This window comes from Nicotiana attenuata, unplaced genomic scaffold (genome assembly GCF_001879085.1).
Source record: "Nicotiana attenuata strain UT unplaced genomic scaffold, NIATTr2, whole genome shotgun sequence".
Taxonomy (NCBI): Eukaryota; Viridiplantae; Streptophyta; class Magnoliopsida; order Solanales; family Solanaceae; genus Nicotiana; species Nicotiana attenuata.
This window is the reverse complement of record NW_017676075.1, coordinates 23,436-40,370: the sequence shown is the minus strand read 5'-3', so window position 1 is coordinate 40,370 and position 16,935 is coordinate 23,436. Positions and strand designations below refer to the sequence as shown.

Sequence of the window (16,935 nt, the reverse complement as noted above, 5' to 3'; positions counted from 1 at the left end):
GTAAAATCATACTTCTCACAAAGGCGGACCTACTTTGCCGCTTGAGGATTCACGGGACCCCGTTAGTCATATATATATATATATATATATATATATATATAGTTGCAGGGGCGGATTTGTAGGCAAATTGACGGGGCACGTGAACCCATGGTCTTTTCGTCAAACTAGGTATTTTATGTACACTTTTTTTTGAATTGGTCTAGTATTCTCTGCTGGCACCCATGCTCCAAAGAGGCTAAATGGTGCACTTGGTTGAATGATGAGGTATTTACCTAGAGGACTAGGGATCAAATCCCACTTAATACTTTCTTTTTTCTCCTTTTTAGTGGCCCACCCATGTTATAAAAATCCTAGATCCGCCTCTGTATAGTTGGGACCCCTTAAATAATTTACTTGTGCCCACAAGCACAAAAGCTTGATTGGAGGAGTGGTTGAGTGGAGTGCTGTCATGACCCAAAATCCAACTAGTCGTGATGGCACCCAACCCAACCCATAAGGTAAACCAATTAACAACTAACCAATTTAATAGGATTTACAAAGAAAAGAAATGATAATACAACTGCTTTTATACAAGAATTTCCAAGGACTGGTAGTACAAATTATGAGTGTAAGATTTAGAATTTACAAAGGCGGTACGAAATAAAGTACATCATTTGTTTGAACTAAAGCTACCAAAACCAAGAGGCAACTATGACCGGAACGCAGGTACATCTTCAAATTCAGCTCCCATCGTGCACAGCAACATCAACATCTAATATCTACACGCAAGGTGCAGAAGTGTAGTATGAGTACAGCCGACCCCGTGTACTCAATAAGTAACAAACCTATCCTTAGGTTGAAAGTATTGACGAGCTGGGATAAGGGTCAGAATCCAACTCCAACAACCACAAAAAGTTCATAACAATATAATAAAATGGTGCATGAAAATAACTTAGAGTAAGAGGTTCAACCCGTTCACAATTACGAAAAATAGGCTTGCTTTTCAAGTATAACAGTCAACTCCAAATCTTTCACCGAAAACACCAAAAGTATATAAGTAAGTTTGAACACTGTGATTTTTCCCAAAAACATTCAACAATAAACAAGATGCTTCATTTTCAGATAGCATGAGGAAAAATACATCTCTATGCCTACATGTCAATATACAAGTGAAATCATGAATGGCACCAAAACCAAGTAGCAAAAGGAGACGCATCTCTATGTCTGTATCTTAAGTACGCATGTCAAATGCAATATATCTGAGCGATGAACTCATGTACTCACACTCAGAGTACTCAATCTCACTGTCTCGTATCCTATCTCACCATGAATACTCAGCACTCTCGTACAATACCTGCTGCGGCGCGTAGCCCGATTCCCTACCCCCCCCCCCCCCCCCAATATATATATATAACAACACGACGCTCAGGCGCCAACTCAACCGCCAATCTCTCCAGTCTCACGGGCTCACAACGCTCATACTAAGAAGCCCTAATCAATAATGCGGGATGTGACAATATACAATAACAAAGACTGAGGTATAATATGAAATGATGAATGCGACTGAGTACATAACTGCAATTAAGCAAATAACTCAATAGCAAAGAATGACCACTGTGGGTCCCAATAGTACCATCATACAGCCTAGACAAGATTTCTAGCATAAATTACAGCTAAGTGCTCTAACACATAGCGTACAGTAAAAATGTTTAGATAAGATGGCCACACAGTTCCATGGAATCGACTAAATCACAAATCACACGGTGCATGCCCAAACGCCCGTCACCTAGCATGCGCGTCACCTCAACATCAATCACATAACATGTAATTCGGGGTTTCATACCCTCAGCACCAAGTTTAGAAGTGTTACTTACCTCGAACAAGCCAAATCCAATACCGAAAAAGCCAAACGATGCTCCAAAAATGCCATCCCGCGCGTACCGACCTCTGAACGACTCGAAACCCAATCCTCATGGTGAAAATCACTCCAAAAATTGCCTCAATCCGAGCCCCAAATCTCAAAATATGATAAAAGAACCAAAAACCTCCATTTTATATAGCTTCTGCCCAGAAAATCGACTATGTTCATACATATAAATATTCCAGAAAACGCCGTCATATTAACATAACTACTAGTAATTTATATGTTTATTCTAATATCCTTTCCAAAGGAAATTGGAATAAATTTACTAGTCAATTGCAGCAATTTTCAGAGCATATGAATACGTGTTGAAAACATATGCCGAAGCAAGCAGAATCTGACATAATCAATAAAATTGACTCAGCTCATATCTCACCCACAACAAGTTAAAGGACACCTTCTGCTGGAAAGCTAGTCCTAATGGCTGCTTTTCTACAAAATCTGCTTACTCCATTCTGATAAATATGCATATAATGACCAAACTTTCTATAAACTTTAAGAAATCGATGATGTTCATAATTCACTTTGAATCTTTTGTGCGTTAATCCTAGTAATTTGAATCCGTTTTATTTTAAGATGGATGGAATAAATTATTTCCTTTCCTCTTCTATACAAACCAAACTAAGGTGTGTTTGGTATGAAAGAAAAATGTTTTTCATGAAAAATATTTCCTAGAAAATGTTTTCATTATTGATTTTATCACTTATTTTCCCTTGTTTGGTTTATGGGTGTCAAGGGGCCGGGTCGGTCCGGTCGGAGTAGGAGAAAAGCGAACCGGCCGGTTTTCGGTTAATTTTTACCGGGTTTACCGGTTCCGGGCTTCAACGGTGCAAAACTTAACCGAAACGGTTCCGAGCCTAATGGGCCGGGCCGGGGCAAGGTTTTTTCTTTTTTTTTTTTTTTTTTTTGTATTTTGTATACAATCATAAATTGATATTAAGATAAAGTAAAAATGTAAAACGCTAAAAACTAACGTATAAAAAAATGTTTGAATAAATTTCAAAGGCTTTAAAAGCCTTATATTTGAAAATTCATTATGAATTTAAAATAATACAATGAACATGAAAAAAATATAACTTATAACTTGATATGTAAGGATCAAACTTCAAAGGCTTTCATAATTTTCATTGCATAATAATACTTCAAATTCATCTAACAAACTAAAACATTAAACTTAAATAAGTCTAATAATTTTAAAATAACACAAATTGTCTCAAATCAACTTAAATACGAATTTCTGGAGGACGCTCAAGACAACTCTTCATATGCCTCCTTAAACAACATGTACCCTCCAACTTTTGATGAAAATTTAAGACTCGGCCACAGTTCTTGCACTTTACTTTGTGAACTTCTTTATTTTCTTCTACCACCTCAAAGTGTTCTCAAACACATGAGCGCACTCTAGAAGCACGGGGCATGATTTAAATTGAATTGAGAATTGAGAGATTAGTGAAGAAATTAAGAAGAAGGGGGAGGGGGGGGGGTCTATTTATAATTTTCAAAGGGCTAAATGAGTAAATAATAACAGTATTATTTTTGAAAAAAATGCCCAAAAAGGACTATTCTTGCAAATTGGTTGTTGGGCAACGGTCAAAATAGCATCTGACCGTTGCCAAACGGTCAACTTTATACAAAAATAAAAAATAATAAAAAAACGAAATATCCGTTAAACTGGTCCGGCCAGGTCCGATTAACCAGTTCCCAAACAACTTGACCATAACGGGTCGTACCGGTCCGGTTAACCGGTGCAAAAAATCTACCCGGCACAGGCCAATCCCCGTCCCAACCCATCCCTGCCCAGCCCCTTTACTACCGGGCCGGTCCAGTCCGGTCTAAAACCGATCAAAGCCGGTCCGGAACCGGGCAGCCCAGCCCGTTTGACAACTTTAGTTTGGTTGGTGAGTAAAAAATATTTTTTAGTGTTTGGTTAGAGAAAATAAAATATTTTTAGGAAAATAATCTTTTATGCTACTCTCCTCAACCCACCTTCCCCAAAATTCACATGTTTCCCGTACTTCTTTCCTCCCCCTCCCTGCCCTCCCCCTCCCCCCCCCCCCCACTCTATTTTCTACAAGAATTTAATTATTATTTTGTTAAATGAAAGAAATTACTTTTTCTGAAAAGTAAATACTCAGTTTGTTGAAATGAAAGAAAATATTTTTTCTACATCATGAAAAGAAAGTACTCATTTTGTTGAAATGAAAAAAAAATACTTTTTCTACAATAGGGTTTTGTTGGAAAAAAAATATTTTTTTCTATTTCTAGAAGAAAATATACAGTTTGTTGAAATAAAAAAAAACTTTTTCTATTTCATGAAAAGGAAGTACTCGTTTTGTTGGACAATTTTTTTTCTATTTCAGGAAGAAAATACTTAGTTTATTGAAATGAAAGAAAATACCTTTCCTATATCATAAAAAGAAAGTACTCGTTTTATTGAAATGAAAGAAAATACTTTTACTACATCATGAAAAGAATACTCATTTTGTTGAAATTAAAAAAAAAATATTTTATCTACAACATGAAAGGAAAGTACTTTTAATAATAATTCTACTTAGAGTGGGTGGTGGGCGAGGTAATTGGAGTGTGGTGTGGTGACGGGTAGGGGGTTGCTGTGGGTTGGGGGTGTGGTGGATTAGTTGGGGTTGGTGGATGGAGAATAGGATGAAGATGGTTGAAAAAGGATTTTGGAAAATATTTTCTCTTCTTTTGATAGGGAAAATATTTTCCTCCAATTGAAGAAAAATGAGTTCATGAAGAAAAGATTTTCAAAATATTTAAGCCAACCAAACACATAGGTATATTGTTATACCTATGTTTCGTGTATTAATTGTTAGCCTCAAGTAAGAGATTCCTACTCTTATTGTATAATTTTATTGTGGGACTTTAGTTTTGTTTTCATATGTTCTCTTGTTTTCAGTAACTAGTAAGTACTCCAATAAAGAGGGATAAAAGCAACAATACCGATAGAATATCACGTATATAGTTGGAGAAAAGACGATACACATTAAGTGCTTTTTTCTTCTCTACAAATACTTTGTGCATTTTTTAAATTTTTTTCTTAACTTATGTTAATTTATAATTCTTCCATTCTAATTTATGACCGTACACTTATCTTAATACAAATTATACTCATAAAAAAATGATATTATCTAATCCTTTTTGCATTTAAAATAACATGATAAATAAATTATTTTGTACTTGAATCTATCTAGAAGTTAAAATTTTGAAGAGAATGACGCCTTTAGTAGTGTAAACAGTTATAAGGTTATTTAAGTCATTTTACAAAAAAAGAGTTTATCACTACTTTTTAATCACACACTTCATCTGCTTATTTATTAAATTGGCTTCAGCACTTAAAAATATTTTTCAGCAGTTTATGCTTATCAGCTACTTTAAATCAGCTAAGCCAAACGGGCTCCAGGATGGTCACATTGTCTAAATTTCAGTGTGAATTCAGTCATACATTCTATTAGTTTTTCGAACTAAAACTTACATATTTACTACACAAAAGTTACTATAAGTCAAAATGTTTAAAAATTATCTCTTGTTTGACATAAAATGTTCATTCTTTTTTAAAAAGTGGACATTTTTTTTTAATATAATGGACAAGTAAAAAATTTGAGTGTGAGAGTATTTATCATTACTGGGGACCATAATAATGATCTATGCCCTCCCTCTTATAAATATCCTACATACTTTTCCTTTTTTCTAAGTTTTTTAATGATATAAGAATAGTGTAGGAAACAAATTAGCCGCACCAACTAATTACCAACTATTACCTCTCACCAACTTAGACATATAGAAGAAATTACTTCACTTTCTTTTACCTCTATTGGAAATTTTTTTGTTTTCTCTATTGGAATTCAAGCCATGATCTCTCATATATTTCATCCTAATAACTTTATTTTAACGGTAGACTACATCCTGGGGGTGCTTTTAAATAAGGAACTGAATACAAGGAAAAAGAAGGGATTCAAATTCCGGAAGGAATATTTGGACTGAGAAATATTCACAGAAAGTGAAGGAAAAAGAAGAGAGAGAGAGAGAGAGAGGGAGAAAAAACTGAATGATTCTTAAATCCAATTGAATTAACATTCAAATATAAAACCTGTGTTCAAGAAATAAGAGGGAAAAGGAAATCAATGCTCATTCACTTGCCCGGTTAAGGATTTCATTATTCTCTTCCTATGAACTTTGGGTTGTTCTGTCATGTTCTCTTTTCTAATCTTTTAATTCTACGTTGATTGATTCACCGAATCAACATTGCTTATCAAATTGATTGTAAAATCCAGAAGCAAAAGGAGCATAAGCTAAACTTACAATGTGAGGTAAATACTTACCGGCACCCACTGTTTTACCGGTGTATGGTGATGGAGAAAGCGTGAAAGCAGCATCCTTGATTATCGACTGACTTTTCCTTTTCTTTCAAAAATTATACTCCATTTGACTTAAATTTACATTGTCTCAGCAGATTCATAAATTTACTACTCCAATATTAAAGAAAAGAAGAAACAAAGTTCTTAACTAACAGCTTGTTTGGATGGTTGTTCCTTGTTGTATTGTATTGTATTGTTATCCCGAAACAATGTTTGTTTTGATTGTTTCATTAAAATTGGTTGTATTGTATTGTTAAATCCATTATTCCGAAACAATGAAAAGTCTCCTTTTTTTAAACAACCGATTTGGTGTGGTGGGATTGTTTCCTATTTTTCTTTTCAATTATGCCCTAACTTATTATTCCATAATTCTATTTTACCCTTTATCTTTTTTCTATTTTAACTCCAAATCTCCAACTTATAACCTACTTTGTTTTTTTCCAGACCAAGTTAAAGGTGTTTTGTTACCTCCTGTTTTATTTTTTCTCCTAATTTGCTTGTAACTCAATTCTAATTAGTTGTGCTCTTTTGTTTTGCCTTTTTATGTCTCGCTCCTTTGTTTTGCTTCCTTATTGTGTTTTGCCTTCTTCTGTTTTGTTTTTTAAAATTATTTTTATACATAATTTTGATAATTTAATATTTAAACAATTGAGGGTATTTTAGTAAACATATCAGTTACAGTACAGTACGATACAGTCAAACCAAACAACAAAATATTATTTAACAATAACAAAGAATACAATCTATCCAAACATTGTATTCATGAAACGATACGGTACAATACGATACAATACAATACAATACATTATAAAACGATATGGAACAATGATCCAAACAAAGTGTAACATTAATTTTAAATTATAAGTGGGGGAATAATTGACAGAACATAAAAGGGTCTTTTAAGGCAGCCTTTACGAAGAGCTACAAACTGATACAGTATTAATTGATACATTACACTTTTACATAAGCCGCCAATGTTTAAAATTAGTATTTTATAAAGAAAAAAGAAACAAAATAAGTAACATCAATTAAATGATAAGTGGGAATAATATAATTGACAGATTGACATAGAGAATCATTTCAGGCAGCCTGTGAGAAGAGGCAGACGTCCGGCGCAAACTGATATCTTAATGGGAATTGTACATTTTTACACCTTCTAACTGAAACACTTTTACACCTTCTAAAGCCGCCTATTGTTTACTAGTACTTAACTCATTAGTGCCTCTTATCGCATTTCAATAGCGACCTAACTTTATTGGTTTACTGATTACTAGGGGACCTTATGTTCTAAGCTTAATCCTATAAAAGTCAATTCAACAGTTGGTGGCTAAAGAAGATTACTAGTGTGTAGTGAGTGAACATGGAATCTAGAATGCTTTCATGGTTTCTTTCTGCTCATGTCTTCTGTTTGTTAGCCGTAGCGCAAAGATCCACTTACATTGTCCATTTGGACAAATCCTTAATGCCTAATATCTTTGCTGATCACCATCATTGGCATTCTTCCACTATTGATTCCATTAAAGCTACTGTTCCTTCATCAGTAGACAGATTCCACTCTGCTCCAAAACTTGTTTACTCTTATGACAGTGTGATTCATGGCTTCAGTGCTGTTTTGTCCCAAGATGAACTTGAAGCTTTGAAGAAGTTACCAGGTTTCGTTTCAGCATACAAAGATACAACTGTGGAACCTCACACTACCTACACATCTGATTTCCTCAAGCTCAATCCTTCATCTGGTCTATGGCCAGCTTCTGGATTAGGCCAAGATGTGATCATTGGAGTACTTGACTCTGGCATCTGGCCTGAATCTGCGAGTTTTCGAGATGATGGTATGCCTGAAGTCCCCAAACGATGGAAAGGAATTTGCAAGCCCGGCACTCGGTTTAATATTTCTATGTGCAACAGCAAACTCATTGGGGCTAATTACTTCAATAAGGGGATTTTGGCTAATGATCCCACTGTGAACATTTCCATGAATTCTGCAAGGGATGATGATGGACATGGTACACACGTCGCTTCCATTGCGGCTGGGAACTTTGCTGAAGGTGTTTCCCATTTTGGATATGCAGCAGGTACAGCAAGAGGAGTTGCGCCACGAGCTAGGCTGGCCGTATACAAGTTTAGCTTTAATGAAGGAACCTTTACTTCAGATCTGATTGCTGCTATGGACCAAGCTGTTGCGGATGGTGTTGATATAATATCCATTTCTTATGGGTACCGTTTCATTCCCTTGTATGAAGATGCGATATCTATTGCTTCTTTTGGAGCTATGATGAAGGGAGTGCTAGTTTCAGCTTCAGCTGGAAATCGAGGTCCAAGCATGGGAAGTTTAGGCAACGGATCTCCATGGATCTTGTGCGTGGCATCAGGCTACACCGACCGAACATTTGCAGGAACTTTGACTTTGGGCAATGGCTTACAAATTAGGGGGTGGAGCTTGTTTCCTGCAAGAGCCTTTGTCAGGGATTCACCGGTGATTTACAACAAGACTCTAGCCGCTTGCAATTCAGACGAGTTGTTATCACAAGTACCTGAACCCGAAAGTACCATCATCATATGCGATGATAGTAATGGTAATAATTGGGATTTGTCCAGTCAATTTTTTTACGTCACTCGAGCAAGACTTCGGGCAGTCATCTTTATCTCTCAGGATCCACGAGTGTTCAGGTCCGCTTCTTTTTCCAATCCTGGAGTTGTGATTGACAAAAAGAAAGGGAAACAAGTCATCAATTATGTAAAAAGCAGTGTTTCTCCCACGGCCACCATCACGTTCCAAGAAACGTACGTGGATCGAGAAAGGCCAGCCCCAGTTCTTGCAGGAACCTCAGCACGAGGGCCCTCCAGAAGCTACCTGGGAATCGCAAAGCCAGACATTATGGCACCAGGGGTACTGATTCTTGCAGCTGTCCCTCCTAATCTCTTTTCAGAAAGTATTGGGACGAACATAGATTTATCCACCGATTACGAGCTTAAATCAGGCACATCCATGGCTGCACCACATGCTGCTGGAATTGCAGCAATGCTAAAAGGCGCACATCCTGAATGGAGCCCTTCAGCTATTCGCTCCGCAATGATGACCACAGCAAACCATTTGGATAATACTCAAAAACCTATTAGAGAGGACGATGGCATGGTAGCCACGCCCCTAGACATGGGAGCAGGGCACGTTGATCCGAACAGAGCTCTTGATCCCGGCCTAGTATATGATGCTACTCCACAAGATTACATAAATCTTATATGCTCAATGAATTTCACAGAGGAGCAATTTAAAACATTTGCAAGATCGTCAGCCAATTACCACAACTGCTCAAATCCATCTGCTGATCTCAATTACCCATCATTTATTGCCTTGTACCCGTTCAGCCTCGAGGGCAACTTCACCTGGTTGGAGCAGAAATTCAGGAGGACCCTTACAAATGTTGGTAAAGGTGGAGCAACTTATCAAGTAAAGATAGAAACTCCAAAGAATTCCACAGTTTCAGTGTCTCCAAAAACTTTGGTGTTCAAGAAGAAAAATGAGAAGAAAAGTTATACTTTGACAATTCGGTATATAGGTGACGAGAATCAGAGTAGAAACGCTGGGTCTATCACATGGGTTGAAGAGAATGGGAACCATTCAGTAAGAAGTCCTATAGTGATAACTCGTATAATTGCGGTCTTTGGTTCAGATGATTAGGACCATTAGGTTATGTGTACTTAATAAAAAAGTGCTTGTATCCAAACGATATTGGAATAATTTATGTTTACGCTAGAAGCAACTTTAAGCCTTGAAACGCCCCGACATCCCTGATTTTATCCCTAAGAATTGTCTGATCAATCCAATAAAAGGTTAAGAGAAAACACGTTATATAAACATAACTAGTACTATTTTTATGTTTATTCTAATGTCCTTTCCAAAAGAAACTGGAAAAATTTTCTAGTCAATTGCAGCAATTTTCAGAGCATATGAACACTTGTTTGCAGCACCTTTAATATAAACATATATGTTTGTGTCAGAGTCTGAGAGAGTACGTGCTGAAAAACATTTAACAAAGGGAAGTAAGCATAAGCAAGAACTTTACCTTTTGTTCTTCCCCTGGAGTTAATCAATAATATTAACTCACTCCTATCTCTCTTAACAAATTAAAGGACACCTAATCAGGGGCGTATGTAGGTCTTAGAATATGGGTTCACGTAAAATCATACTTCTCACAAAGGCGGACCTACTTTGCCGCTTGAGGATTCACGGGACCCCGTTAGTCATATATATATATATATATATATATATATATATATAGNTCGAATGTTGTGTCATAGATATCGTTGAGTCTATGAGTGATCTTAGGCCTATTCCGTTTTCACTTTTCTCTTTAGACCCCAACATTTGACTAACTTGTTAAATTATTAAAAATTTTGATAGAGTTTCCACTGCTTTTGCTATTAAGTCAAATTTTCAACCTGTCATAACCACGCAATAACAATAGTTGCACATCCAACTACTCTATCTAGAAGAACACATCAACATGATACTTCCACTATACAATATCAGATGTCATCATCTCACCACTTTGAACATATATGCACCTAGCTACATTCCATCACTCGAAGAATAAATAAATTATATACCCGTGGAATGAACAAAAAAAGGGGTATTTCTCCATAGTTTGTTCAGGTTCCTTTAGTCGAACGATTTCGCTATAATACCTTTACTGAAACAACATTTTTGATTTGTAATGTCTGAACGTGTCTATCAATTATAGCAACTAGAACCTCTTCATAAGATAGCGTCTCATCTACTCGTACATTTTGAGAAGGAATTACATGACTTGAGTCGTACACATACTTCCTCAACATGGAGATATAGAAGACTGGATGTACGAAAGGCAACTCTTAGAGCGGGCAAGTTATACTACTTCCTAATATCTCTAATAATTTCATATGGCCCAATCCTCGCTCAAGCTAGATTTTCCTTTATTCCTAAGTTTCCCGACACCCTTTCCTGGAGATAATTTCAAAAACACAAGGTTTCTTGCTCTAGAATCATGTTTTTGATGCCTTTTTATTTGCATAAGACTGTTGATAATTTTGAATTGCGCGCTTTAATCCATCCTTCCATAAACTTGACTTCTTCTCTTTTTGTTAAATGGGTAAAATCATTGTATATGTCTTAATCAATGAATAGAATAGTCAGCTTCAAAAAATGAAACTTATCTTAGATTAACAAATCTTCTCCTACAAGATTACCATTATTTTTAGTTCTTGATCTCCATAAGCTTGGTTAAACTAGAAAATTTAGGCTACTCTAACTTTCTGTAATTACCTTTGCTATGAATTAACAAGTTAATGCGAGGGTGTGAATCCAACTGAGCTTTAGAGTTCCTTTTAAGTCCTCGGAAGCTGCCTGTATTAAAGAGCTAGTAGGAAATACTCATCTCAAGCAAAATTGCTTGTCTTTTAATATTCTTTTACACTCCACTAATACGTGCAAGAAAGATATTTCCTCTACTTCTTTCTACCTCATCACTCAATCACTTTATACTAACTTTTTATTCTGATACAAAGGTAACCATACAACATTGTCTCATAAGGAAGTGGAGATATCACCTCTCATATCTCACCAGAGGAAGAAACGACCCTCAGCTATTTAGATCTCAACCTCCTTCTCACATTTTTATCACCTTAACTACGTGAGGAAGACAGTAGTAGGTACAAATCTATTCGATGGTAATGAGGCCAAATAATTGTTGCCTGTTTTTAGCAGTTGATCTCGTCTTGAATTGTGTGTAATTATAGTTCATAGTGATATGACTATGAAATATAGAATACAAAGAATTAAAAGGTATCCATAACATATCAATTTCTTAAGCACCTATTGGGAACTGTAACTAATCGCAGCAGCAAACAAATATAAAACTTAAACTGAAAACAGAGATCGAGTCATTTCTAGAGGAAGTCAGTTTGACTCATCGCACAACGTTTGTCCATTTTTTTCTTTTGAAGTCATCAGAGATGTTATAAGAGTCCCATATGACACTCGAGACTTGGTTCTACACCATCAATTTATTACATACTCAATCTATTCATTACTGGCTCACTGCATTTAATTAGTCCCTTCAAATAACTTTTTATTATTTTTGTAGCTGCCATATATACATCCAAGCTTATCTTGGTTTTCACCCTTAAATCCCACTTAACCCATCAGATTAAGTCATTTAACCACCTGAGTACTAAGGTCCAATAAGATCATGATATCCACATGTATAAGCATCCAAATCTCTTTTGAGGGTTGTTGGCTATTCAGTTATAAACATGCATTTCAACTTCATCTTTCCACTAAAAAGTTATCGCGTAACGTATTCCCTAAACATTGTAGCCCGTAAGTGAAAAATCCTATTTTTACCGTCGTACGAACTCAATATCCATCGTCTAAACAACAAGACAACTCCCAGGTGCTAGTCATGTTACTATGCATCAATTACTAATCTTCTTACAGTAGACAGATATTCACTTGTTCCATCCGCTTCTTATCAATCTATTTGTCTTGGCTCTCCAATGCTTATCCTCTTAAATTCATGCTTGAATAGACATGAGCGAATGAGGCTTATTCGGAAAACATGCATATCACCACACGAATCTATAAACATATGTGGAATAAACTATCATTGATTTAATGCACACTTTCTCATATAATATATACTTACTGAGCATTTGGAGATATTCATCTCGAAGTCAAATTATTTGCATGTTGGACTCTCGCCATTTATACCCTATTCACATGTCCTGAAGTTCATTACATCTTGGACATTTTTCAAACACGAGGCATGAGCTGGGAAGAGCTTATCTAATACATATCTTATGACTGTGGGCCTTTAAAAATACTTACTTTTCAACCATGCTTTTTCATACATCACTGTAATGGACTAAGAAGATAATTTTCTGCGATCTCACCTCGAGGGCCTTACTTTATCATGTCACTGACGGACTGTAGTATTATGCAAGTCATCGTCTTTGCATCATATAGTGGACTATAGATTGATTCTAGTTTGGACATGAGTGACCCGATCTAATAGTATAAATATTCTAGTGGTTGTGATTACGACTTAGTGGACCTGATCAAGTATGTTCAATCCCTCCTAAATCTTAAGATTGCACCATCTGGTATGCCCTTTTTTTTTCCTCCTCACAACTGATCATACTCATAATCGTGTCTATTACTGTTCCAATCATAACTTATTTCTATAAGTCGTAAGGTGCTCACTGTACATTGTCTATTCTGCATATCCTTGACCAATTGAACCTTATTGATTCTCGGAGTTCCAAAGTAGAAACTTGAGATACGAACCTTCCTGGTTGGCTCTTAACCTTTTCATTTACTGGTCTATCTTGTTTGATCCATTTCATGGTACCGTCATAGTGACTACCCATGGCATTGCAAATAACACTTAACTAGAACTTTAACTTGGGGATATGTTTTTTTCCCTAGTAATTCCACATTACTTTCACTGTTATCAACTCCTCCCGAGTCTTGGTACAATTCTTAATTTCAATATTCGATGATGTCCTCAACTCATATTCCTCTACAACTTGCCCTTGTCATTTAACTAAAAATATAAGGGTTACAATAACCTCCTTCTTGGTCGCATGTCTTTCATGTAGTTCTCATTTCGAGGTTTAGTGGACATCTCCTTAACTTAACTGTACCTCAAGCAACTGATGTTATTACTCGCGTATTAAACCTTGCACTCCGTAATCACATCGAGTATACCAATCATTCATGAGATTAACAGAAATGGGAACTAAATTTTCACTTTAGGCTTTAACGCACGATCTAAGATTCAAAGAAAGGAAATTTTCCTAATATGTCATGCACCCTCCCAGATATAAGTATGGTGCACAACATACCCATAAGTGAGACTCTACTAGACACGGCTTCATAGACCCCTAGGACTTGATAAACCCGAGGCTCTGATACCAAGTTTGTCACGATCCATTTTTCTAAACAAGTCGGGATCGGCACCCGATCACTAAACATGACTGAGCGAACCATCTGCGCTTATCAAATTTATTATAACTTCAAACTTTATGTACAATAAGGCAATACTATAACCAAATACTTTTAATTAATTTAAATACCTAAAATAAGCCAACTCCAAAACTTTATTCGTAGTACACAATGAAATACTGCTAAGCTATTACCAAAAACATCTGAATCTTAACCCACCGACTGTGTCTATGAAGCCTCTACTGACAAAATGACGCACTGCTCAGGACATGAGATTTCCTGGCTAGTTCTCTAAGTAAACAAAGAAATAGCTAAATAAAGATAACTCTAAGGAATACTCCATGAACAAAAGCGGAGCTCACCAATAGCACTGGAAGGGAGGGAAGTCCTAAACTGTAGCCTGCTCGCCTGCAAAACCGGTTCCTACATTGTACCGCAGACCAACGTAGGTTCCCAAAAGAGAATGTCAGTACCATCCATTATACTCAGTGAGTCTCAACGATAGGGGACGAAACTTTAATACAATGTACATTACGAGCAAAGAATCTAAATGCATAGAAAACATAAATCCTCTAAGAACAATTCTAAAATAATTGCATAATAGCAGTTTATGAATATTCTAAAAGAAATTCTTTTCTTTTTCTTAAATTACTTCTCTTCATACTTTGGGAGTTCCAACTATCCTGACTTAATTGTGTCTCAGTTACCGTGTGATCATCACGGGTTCGATCCCAACCTGATCGAATAGGCCCAATCCACGAGGTGCCACTCGCTTCATGGTTCTCAGCGCTCATGTATCATATCTTAGCATGGCTAAGTAAATTCTCGGCAACGAAACCCTCGGCTCGTGTGCTCCCTAATTTGGCACAAGTAGTTTCAGGAAGTCAACGCCTTGGTCAGGACCCTCGGCCTGGACGATGACCCCTTCTCAGAATAAAGGATACTCCCAAAAATCTTTTCTTTCTAAAACTTCTTCTTGTGACTTTTCAAGTCTAAATATTTTCTTTTTGGAACATCATGTACATGCTCATGCCGGTATCCTTAAATGTAAAGCATGGCATAAGAATGAAATAAACATCTAAAAGTATTTCTAAAGATTCTTGCTTCTTCGTAATTTTTCAACATGAAAATAGCATATAAGAATAACACAAAACTCTGAAATTTATGCACATATATCATAATAAATCATCTGAACTTTTGCTAGAATAATTCTAAGTTAATAGGTACTCACTCGTTCCAACTAAGTAAATATAAACTCTTTTAAGCAATTCATCAAACATCTTGTATACGTGCTTTTGTGAGTTAAGCCACTTTAGTAAAGGGTTGTATCAACTCACCTCAATACTCCTTGAGCCAATACATAGACCCAGTCTAATTTATACCCGTCAAAAATAATTGATTCTACAACAACCAGTGCATTTTAATTAATTTTGAAGTTTCACACCTAAACCTGGGATTTACTGTTGATACAGAGAAAGAAGGGAATTAACTATTCAATTCTTACCTACTACCACTGTAGAATAATTGACAATAGGAAATTTTATATACCTGAGTTCAAGAGTTAGTGATTTGTAAATAAACTTAGAACTTCCCGTTGCCTGCGTGAGTACTGAGCAGCAAGGCTCTGTTTCACAATTCTGTATTTCGTGCATGAAGAGATGCTTGTTCTCTGTTTCTTTGTATAAACCTTTTTTTTAAATCCTTTTGCCTTCCACATGCCTTATGGGCTAAGGCCTCACGTGCTCTCTTTTCTTATTTTTAATTTTTTTCTTTTGACTTAACTAGTGTATAGTTATACCTACTTTAAATAATTAATAATATTAAAATTATTAATATTTTTCCTAATTGTATATCCAATTATTTACAAATAGAGAAGTAACTCAAATATCAATCACAAGGGTTTAAATCCGCATGAGAAGTATTATTTAAGATTATAAAAATTATATTCTATATTTAGCGTGTCTTGAAACTTTTATAGATTTGAGGAGTGCTACAATCTTCCCTCTTTAAAAACATTCGTCCTCGAATGTTGCTAGGGCCTTATTCTTAAGCTAAAAATCATTCCTTAGGTCCTTGAACTTCTTAAGTTTTCTTAGCATTACTCACTTTCCCAAGGGACTCAAAATTTTGGCTAACTCCCTAAATTTTCAAAAAATTCGGCAGAGTCTCCCCTGTAAATTGGACTATACAAAAAAAAGTATCTCTGTCACAAATACCACAACTACACCAACCACAACCAAATATACCATAACAGGCCATTCATAGGCACCATACACAGCTCATAAACGAATTACTCACACTCTGGCAAGGAGGTACCACAATAACCAACCAAAATCTAAACCACAACACTTCAGCAAAATAAATAAATAAATAACTTTAATGAATTAAATGTACTCTTGCATGGTACTGAATTATTTAATAACTAAATATACTCTAACAGAAACTAAATACTTCAACAACAAAATGTAATCTAGCAAGGACATATACACATGCTAACTTGTACTTAATAAATAAAATATAAATGCCAAGGCAAACCTAGGTTCACATACCTTTTTCCTCAAATAAATATGGATACTTCCAACTCATATCTTCCTCGACCTCCCACGTAGCCTCTTTTGAATCATGATTACTCCACAAAATTTTTACCGATGCTATATCTTTTGTTCTCAACTTTCTTA

General features: G+C 35.9%; 1 protein-coding gene across 1 annotated transcript in view; it reads left to right on the top strand.

Moving 5' to 3' along the window:
* Positions 1 to 10,129, top strand: part of LOC109220729 (subtilisin-like protease SBT1.9) — a 13,180-nt gene extending 3,051 nt beyond the window's left edge. Inside the window, exon 2 of the mRNA XM_019385195.1 lies at positions 7,660 to 10,129. Coding sequence (XP_019240740.1) covers positions 7,660 to 9,952 — 2,293 coding nt within the window. The 3' untranslated portion in view covers positions 9,953 to 10,129. The remainder of the gene's footprint in view (positions 1 to 7,659) is intronic.
* Positions 10,130 to 16,935: the final 6,806 nt, after the last annotated feature.